Source organism: Homalodisca vitripennis, unplaced genomic scaffold (genome assembly GCF_021130785.1).
Source record: "Homalodisca vitripennis isolate AUS2020 unplaced genomic scaffold, UT_GWSS_2.1 ScUCBcl_6368;HRSCAF=13550, whole genome shotgun sequence".
Classification (NCBI taxonomy): Eukaryota; Metazoa; Arthropoda; class Insecta; order Hemiptera; family Cicadellidae; genus Homalodisca; species Homalodisca vitripennis.
This window is the reverse complement of record NW_025782471.1, coordinates 15,477-24,867: the sequence shown is the minus strand read 5'-3', so window position 1 is coordinate 24,867 and position 9,391 is coordinate 15,477. Positions and strand designations below refer to the sequence as shown.

The following is a 9,391-nucleotide window of genomic DNA, read 5'->3' as shown; positions in this document are numbered from 1 at the left end:
AATTCAGATTTTTAAATCCGAGCTGCAGGAGTTGATAAGTTGAGGAGGCTGAGCCTATGAGCTTCTTGAAACTGGCTTGGGACTTCAGAAAAAAGCAGTTTGAAAGAATATTAGTCACGCATCCCTAGAAACATGGAGCCGTCACTATTATACTCGCTGTTCGTAACTACATGAAAAAAGCCCACAGAAATTTAATTTCATACTGTGCAAACTCTCGTAACCATGAAACATTTTAGTTATTATTTTGGCAAATAAAAATAATTATCATAAACAAAGGAAACTTGCTTCTGGTAGATAATAGTTTGAGCTTAGAGAAACACAAAGTAGATTGTAAAAGCATGTAGTGGAGACACAGTGAAAAAGGAGTCACTTCTATTTTTCAGTCAAGGGAGAGGCCCTTCACTGTGAATGGGTTCTCCCTTACAGCAATATTGAGAGATCACAACACTCTTCAGTGTCTTGCCCTTCTTTCAACTGAATCCCAACAACATAAACAACTACCATACATTGAAAATACATCAGATAAGTTTTCTGTCCACTGTTTATGTTTATAAGTATTAAAACAAAATATAAAAGAAATATTTTAAATATAGAATCTCATTAGCATTATGAACTTAATGTGCAATAACAGCCAATTTTAAATGGTGAACATGAATAGTTATCTTTAATAAAACCATCAATGATGTCTATCTATTAAAACGTAACTCTTAAAATAAAATAAATTTACTCCCATAAAGTTTCAAATACTAACTATTAAAAAATTAAACTAATACTTACAGCTATATTATGCCTCTTATGGAGGTGCAACAGAATTATAGCATGAGAGTAATAAGTAACTCTGACAGGGTAAATACTGATTATGTACATTTTTCGACAAATTTATTGTATCATCATACTTTCATATGTAGTCGCTATCCGTTTCCGATTATACTAAAAAGTAATATTACTCTTAGAGGCCCGTGATAAAATTATAGTATGTTAAAAGTAAAACTTTTCCGATTGCATTTCCTTTAAAAAATCAGGTTTATGTTACTATGGCGAATACGAAAAAAGCTTTTGCAGTTGTAAGTGAAGTCTGTTCTAAAAATATTAGTGACTAAAACTATTTAACTATTTGTGGTTAAATCAAATTCAGTCAATTTCCAAAACTCATTGAAATTCCCAGCTTCTCTAATTGACTGACATATCCTAATAATTGTTTCTTTGCTGTTTGTTATTACTACACATTGCACCCATAACGGCTAAGTATTAATATGTCTTATAGTGTTTGTGTATAATTATCTCGGAACATAATCATAGTGTATAGATTTTATTTGACTTTGCACGATGAGCAATAGTTAATGCTAATATTAAGTTGATTGTATAGTGAAAATTTGATTTGATATTACAAAACTCTACGTTAAATATTGCTTAGGCAGTTTAATAACACGTATTTCAATTCAAAAACGATAAAGCAAACCACAAGCAATACAGAATTTATCTTTTGTGAAAAAACGTCACTTTGTTTGTTGCTTCCAGCTTGTGCAATACCCATTCCCATACGTGATGTGGTACATTCCAACCTTGTACTGTGCTAGTAACAGAAAACTCTTTAACCCATAAGAGACTACTGTGACCATATGGTCACAGTTTCAGTATTTTATTTTTTGGGTTGGTATGCCTGATTCATGAAGCTGGTTTTGATTTTTTCTTAGCCAGCTGACAGAACAAGAGTTATTCTTCACCTGTAGTGTTATTGTTTGATGGTTGGTTTCAGTTGTGAGGAACAGTAAAGTATTAAATTTACTTATGTTACAACATGGCTGATTTTCTTGACAACAATTGGTTGTAAGTATTATAACTTTTTTATATATAAGATAAACATATCTGAAATATGTCCTATGTTATTTCATAAGCTTTTAACTGGTTATGTTTTAAAGAAAATGCTATGTCAGTTTTAGGTTATGTCATAGGCCACCTCAAACTTTACTGTGACCATATGGTCACAGTAGGCTTTCATATGAACAAAAACAATAATATTGAATATGTTTTACCAGTAATTTTTATTTCGCCTCTCATGTTTGTGAGGTATATATATTACATTATTATCCTTCATTTGTTGTTTTAGGCAACAACTGTCACTGGCCGAGGGATTTACTGTAGCCGAAGCTGTCGATGTAATTGAAAACTTTGTTGATGACGGGAATCTCGACACCTCAGACGTTGACATCTTTATTGCCCCCCCAGAAAATGATATCCTCACTGATGAAGACTCTGGTCCAGAAGACGAAGGTGGTACCATAAATAATTTGAACGGTGGACAACTATCAGCTCCCGCAGAAATAAGAGTAAGAAGACTTTGTAATCTTGTTGAATCAAGTTGCACGGAACTACAAGATAAAAAACATCGAACCTGGATTGATGGCGACATGGAAGCTCAGAAGACTCTTGCTTTTCAAGCATACAACTACAGTAAGTTCAGTTCTTTAAGCCCAGTTGAACTTTTTGAGCTATTCATCAACAACAGTGTTATTGAATTGCTAGTTAAAAATACAAACAAGTACGCTTTATTCAAAAAACTGCCCAGACCCAAAGGTTACGGAGGAAGAAATGAAATGCTTTTTAGCAATTTTGTTACTGTCAGGATACAATGAACTGCCTGGTAAGAAATGCTATTGGGATTCTGGACTAGATATGAAAAATGAAATGGTCTGTCAAGCAATGAGACGTGATAGATTTATTCAAATTATGCGCTTTTTGCACTGTGCAGATAACTCTGAGACAATTCCAAATGACAAAATGTGGAAAATGAGGCCACTTATGAACTTACTCAAATGTAAATGTCTTGACAATTTTGTACCATCTGAGTTTTTGTGTTTTGATGAGTCCATGGTAAGAGTACTATGGCAAACATGGATTGTAAGCAATTTTTGAAAGGGAAAACCTATCCGTTTTGGCTACAAGATTTGGAGCCTAAATATGATACTGGGTACTTGATCAATTTTGAGATTTTTCAAGGGAAGAACACAACAACAAATGAAACATATTCAAAGCTATTTGGGAAATCAGCAGCTCCTCTTGTATCAATGCTGGATGAAATACCTCAAGATGAGTTACCCTACCAGTTGTTTTTTGACAATTTGTTTACAAGTCCAGCACTGATGAAACATCTGAAAGATAGAGGTTATGGTTCTACAGGAACTGTCCGAATCAACAGATTGCCAAAAGGACTGCCCTCTTTCATCAAAAAAAGATATGCAAAATGAATCTCGAGGAAGCTTTCAATGTAAAATAGAAAAAGAAGATGGCATATTTGTCGCTCGCTGGAAAGACAATAGTGTTGTTACAGTCGCATCGACATCATATGGTATTGAGCCTATTGCTAGTGTGAAGCGCTTCTCTCAGTCAGAAAAGAAATATCTCCACATTCAACAACCCTTTGTGATAAAACAGTATAATCACCACATGGGAGGGACGGACCTTATGGATGAGGACATAAGCACCCACAGAATTGGGATCAGGGGAAAGAAGTGGTGGTGGCCTTTGTTTACATGGCTTATAGATCTGGGCACCACTAATGCTTGGCGACTTCTCAGATTGTCAGGGAACAAATGACAAAACTGACATTTAGAAGAGAAAATAGTTCAATGCTACTTAACAAGGTACAAGACTCCTCCAGCTCTTCCCGGCCCAAGTACTTCAAGAAAGGTCTTCGTTGCAAAAAATAAAAATTAGTCTACGCTACGATGGTCTACATCACTATGTAATACCAACAGAAAAGCGCAGGAGGTGCGCAAATAGATTGTGCAGTTCTGTAGGAAGAACAGCTTGCAAAAAATGTGACGTCGGCCTGTGTGTAAAATGTTTCGAGAACTATCACAAACTGCAGTAGGCTACTATATATGTCACTCTGGAGTCTACAAAAACTTTATAATAATCTGATTTTACTTTACTTAATAGTTTAATGGTTTTAAAGTAAATAATAAATTTAAAGTTTCATTATAATGCGATTGGTTGTTTATTTATTCGGAAAAGGTATCTTAAAAGCCTACTGTGACCATATGGTCACACACAAATTTTCGATATAGATACATCACTAGAATAAAATCAATAATTTTCCAATAACAAAAAAGCTTATAGAAAAGGGTTTAAATACAAAATAATTTCAAATTCCACAGAAAATAATTCCAGTCCTTTATGGGTTAAATATGCAACTTAGAATGTAAAAAATGTAGCTGCTATTTAAGAATATTTATTGCTTCTATTTTAATTGCTATTGGTTAAATCTAGTATGAGCATAGGAAAAGTTGTAAAAAATTATGAACTCTAAACAACGACGAGAAAAAAACAAACTGTTTAAAAATGTATTACTTAGGATTTTTAAAGTCCAACAAGTAAATGCGTAAAAATATTTATAGACCTAACAAACATGGAAAACATGATGACAAATAGATTAATGCACCAACTATCCAGTTGTTAGGCTTACTATTTGTTTCTTTTTAGTTTCGTAAGTGTTTTCACTATTCAGTATCACAGATTTATGTAGGACGCTTTGGCTATTCCATATTACACATTCTGCAACAAATGCCTATTTTTGTGTTTATGAAGATCATATTCAAACTTAGCCACTGATTTGTAAAAGGGTTCTTTTGGGCCTAAAAAATTTTTTCATTGAAGGGAAAAAAAAAAGGGAAACGTGTTTTTTCCAACTTTGCATTTTTTTTAAATAACATTGGGCACTGTTATTTTAAAATTTTCCAAAATCAGCAAATTTGGCCATCTGCCAAACATTTTCTTAAAATTTTATAAATTTTTTAAAAAATTATAAAATCAAAATATTAAAAACATAAATTTAATATAAAATTTTATTAAACTTTCTTAAAGAAAACCTTTCGTACTAATTTTTTGAAAATTAAAAAATTTTTAAAAAGGAAGAAATTAAAAAAAATTAAAATTTTTTTCCTTTTTTTAATTATAATTGTATAAAAAAAAATAGTTTAAAACCAATTTTTTTGAAAAAAAAGATTTTTAAAAAAATTTCAATTAGTTTTTCAATTTTAACTTATTTTTTTTATTTTTTAATTTTTTCAAAAAAAAACTTTTTAAAATTTTGAGTCTTAAAAAACGGAATTTAAAAAAAAAAACCAAAAAATTTTTTGTTTTTTTTAATTTCAAAAAAAAAACCCAAACAACAACCCAAAAAATAGGGGGAAAAAAAACCTTTTTTAATTTTTTTAAAATTAAAAATTTTAAATTGGGGAAAAAATTTTTTTAAATTATAAATTTTAATAAAAAATTTTTAATTTTTTAAAAAAAAATTTTTTCAAAGGTTTTTATACCAATAAAAAAAATAGGGGGAAAAATCAGAGATTTAAAAAATTCCCCCGTAAATGGTTAAATTTTCCCAAACAATTTTTTAGGAGGATTTTTAAAAAAAAATTTTTTTTTGGTTTTTTTAAAAAAAAATTTTAAACTTTTAGGTTTAAAAAAAATTTAAATTTTTAAAATTAAATCCCAATTTATATTTTTATTAAAAATAATTTATTTTAAATTTAATTATTAAAATCCCCTTTTGGGTGAATGCTAGAAAATTGGGGAATTAAATCACCTTTTTTAAAAAAAAAATTTTTTTTTAAAGGGGGAAAAGTTAAATGGAAAAAATTTAAAACATTTTTTTTTAAACCAATAAAATTACAAAAAAGGGGAAAAAAAAGGGGGGAAAAATTTTAAATTTTTTATTTTTATAAAAACCCCAAATTTTTTTTTAAACAAATTGTTTTTTAAAAATTAAAAAGGTACTTTAAAAAGAAATTATTTTGTTATCCCCTATAAAATTTCCCTTGGTTCAAAAAAAAATTTTTAATTTTTTTTACAGAATAAGATTTTAAAATTTTAAATATTTCATTTTTTGAAAAAAAAATTTTTTTTGGGGGGAAAACCCCTTTCCCAAAAAAAAAAAAGGAAAAAAATTTAAAAAAAAATTTTTTTTTAAAAAAAAATGCCACTTTAAATTTTTTTTAAAAACTTTTTTAAGTTTTTTCCATGGTAATAGCTTTGGAAAAAAAAAACACCCCCTAAATATTAATTCAAATAATAAAACCCTTTTTAAATAAACTGCTTGGGTAATATGTGAAAATTTCGTTTAATAATTTAAGTTATATTAAAAGAACAATCTAAATTTTTTTTTTTTTTAAAAAAAATTTAAAATTTTTAAAAAAAATGGGGGAAAATTTTAACTTGGGGCCCTCTTTTTAAATTCCAATTTTTTTAATCAAATTTAAATTTATAAAAAAAAATTTAATTTTAAAATGTATTACAAAAAACTTAAATTAAAAATTTTTTTTTTAAAAGGGAAAATTTTTTTTTTAAAATTAAAAAAATTTTTTTGGTTTTTTTTTTTAAAAACCCTTTTAACGACAAAAACTAAATAAATATTAAAATTTTTTTTTCCCAAAAAAATAATTATTGAAGTTTTCCCTAAAATATTTTAAGGGTTTTATAAAAAAAATATTTATTTTTTTCAAAATCTACATTTCAAAAAAATATTATTTCTGGGTAATTTTTTAGCTTTTATACCTATTTATGAGATTTAAAAAAATTTTAAAAAAATTAAAAAAATTTAAAAATTTCCCCAAAGAAAATTTTTAAAATTTATTTTTCCCCCGATTCCCCTGGAGCTTCAAGTTTTAGGCAAAAAGTTTTGACCCTTTTTAAAAAAAATTATGAAAGAAAAAATAAAAAACAAACCCCAAAATTTTTTTTGGGATTCGAAAAACAAAAACCGGATTTGTTTCAGTTCCCCAAATTGTTGATTTAACTTTCATGCTGCCCAAAAACCCCCAGTTTTGGTAAAAAAGAAGAAAATTTTTAAAAAAGAACTAAATCGGTTTTTTTTAAAATTTTTCCAATTAAATTAAAAAAAAATTTATTCCCCCAAATTTGCCAAACAAAATGCTGCCTATTTGGGGCAAATTGTTTATACACTCAAAGGTTGAGTAAGGACAAATTTTTTTTAAAACATTAAAAATTTTTTTTCATTGTTTTTTTTAAAATTAATAAAAAAGTTTTTGGGGATAAAAAAATTTTTTTTCTAAATTATTATTCTTTATTAAAGATTTATTTTTTTTTACTCTTTAAAATTTTTTTAAAAAAATAATTTTTTTTTCCCAAAAAAAAAAAATTTTTTTTAAAAAATTTCCTATTTTTTTGCCCCAAAATTTTTGGTATTTTGGGGGAAAGGGAAAAAAATTGTTAAAAAAAGGTATCATTTTTTTTTAAATTTTTTGGAAATTTTTTAAATTTCTAATTAAAAAAAGTTTTAGAGGAATTTTTTTTTTTTAAAATATTTAAATTGGGGTTTTTTTGTTTAAAAATATTCAAAAAAATTTTGTTTGTTTAGGGGGAAAAAATTTTAAATTAAATGGGTAAGTAATTTTTATTGAGAGTAAAAAAAAATTTAAAAAAATTTGGGATTAAAAAATTTTGTTTAAAATAAAGGGGGGAAATTTTTTTTGAAATTTTTTTTTGTTTTTTGTTATTTTTGTAAATTTGATTTTTTTGGTTTTGGTTAAAACAAAAATTTGTTTAAAAGTTTTTTGAAAAAAATTTTTTTTTTTTGTTTAAATAAAGGTTTTTTTTATAAATTTTATATTTTATTTTTTTTTTAAAAGGGGGGAAAATTTATGTATGGAAAAATTTTTTTTTATTGGTTTGTTTTTTTGTTTTTGTTTAAAAAATTTTATTTTTTGTTATTTAAATTGTTTTGATAAAAAAAGGGGGAAAAATAAAAATTAAAAAATTTTTAAAAGGAAGGGGAATGAATTAGGTTTTTTTTGTTTTTTAAAAAATATATTTTGTATAAATTATTTGGTTTTTGGGGAAATTTTATATTTAAAAATTTTTTTTTAAAGGGGGTTTTTTAATAAAATGGATAAAAATTTTTTAAATTTGTGTTTTTATTTAAAAAAAATTTTTGGGAGTTTTGAAATTTCTATTGGTTTTTGTTTAAAAGTTATTGGTAATTAATTTTATGTTGGTTTTTTAAAAAAAAATAAAGATGTAAAATGATTTAAAATTTAAAAGAAAAAATTTTTTTTGGGATGTTTTTTTTTAAATATTGTTTTAAAAATTTTTTATGTAGGTTGGGGGAAAAGGGGTTTTTATTTTAGGTTGTGGAAAATGTAATTTTATTGTTTTTTTTTTAAAAAGTTTTTTAAAGGGTTTTTAAAAAAAATTTTTTAAAAAGGGGGGGGGTTTGGGAAATTTATTGGGAAAAATTTAGATTTTTGGAGTATTGAAAGAATTTTTTAAAAATTTGGGGGAAAATTTTTGGGTTTAAAGGGTGTTGGTTTTTTTTTTGGAAAAAAAGGAAATTGGGTTTTAAGAAATTGGTTTTAAAAATTAAAAGGAAAAAAAGGGTTTTGGGGAAAAAAAAAAATTTTATTTAAAATTTATTTGGAATTTTTGGATTTTTTTTTTTTTTTTTTTTAAAATGGGGTTTGTTTTTTAAATTTGGAAAATTTTTTAAAAAATTGTTAAAAAAAAATTTTTTTTTTTTGGTTTTTAAATGGGGGTTTTTAAAAAATTTTTTGATTTGGTTTTTAAAATTTGGGTAAAGGGTTTTGTTTAATTGTTTTTTTTTTTTTTTTTTAAAAATTTTTATGTTTTATAATTTTTTGGGAAAAAAAAAATTTTTTAAATTTTTTTTTATTTTTGTAAAAAAAATGGGTTTTTGGGAAAAAGAAATTTGAAAATTTTTTAAAAATTTTTTGTTTTTTTGTTAAAAAAGGTGGGGGTTTGGGTTTTTTGGGAAAGAATAATTGGGAAGTTTTTAAATTTTAAAATTTTTTTTTTTTTAAAATGGATGTATTTTTTAAAAAAAAAAAAAAAAATTAATTGTTAAATTTTTTTTTATTTTTTGGGTTTGAGAAAAAAAATTTTTTGGGTTTTTAAAAAAATTTTGGAAGTTTGGAAAAGAATTTGGGTTAAAATTTGAAAATTTTTTAAATTAATTATAAATGTAAAAAAAAATTTTTTGGTTTTTTTAAAAAATTTGAAAAAAATTTAAAAATTAAAAAAATTTAAAAATGTTTTTTAAAATTTTTTAAAAAAATTAAATTTTTTAAAATTGTTTAGAAAAAAGAAAAATTTTTTTTTTATAAATAAAAGTTTTAAAAATTTTTTAAAAAATTTTTTGTTGGTTAAAAATAAGTAAAAAAAAAAAAATTAATTTGAGGTGGTTGGGGAAAAAGGGGGTTTTAAAAATTATTTTTTTTTTTTTTTTTTGTTTTTAATGGGGTTAAATTTTTTTTTTAAAAAAAATTGTTTTTGGTTTTATGTTGTTTGTGGGGTTTTTTTTTTTTTTGGGGGGTTTGGTGTTGAAAAAAATTTTTAAAATTTTTAAAAATTTTTT

General features: G+C 25.1%; 2 protein-coding genes across 2 annotated transcripts; both read left to right on the top strand.

Annotated features, from left to right (window-relative positions):
• The first annotated feature begins 1,600 nt into the window (after positions 1-1,600).
• Positions 1,601-2,633, top strand: LOC124373770 (piggyBac transposable element-derived protein 2-like). The gene is made up of 2 exons (XM_046832111.1): positions 1,601-1,827; positions 2,108-2,633. The coding sequence occupies exons 1-2, from the start codon at positions 1,799-1,801 to the stop codon at positions 2,631-2,633; spliced, it is 555 nt and encodes a 184-aa protein (XP_046688067.1). The 5' UTR covers positions 1,601-1,798.
• Positions 2,634-3,165: 532 nt separating this feature from the next.
• LOC124373771 (piggyBac transposable element-derived protein 3-like) lies at positions 3,166-3,594 on the top strand. Its single transcript, XM_046832112.1, has one exon. It carries the CDS (start codon positions 3,166-3,168, stop codon positions 3,592-3,594), a length of 429 nt encoding a protein of 142 aa, XP_046688068.1.
• The last annotated feature ends 5,797 nt before the right edge of the window (positions 3,595-9,391 follow it).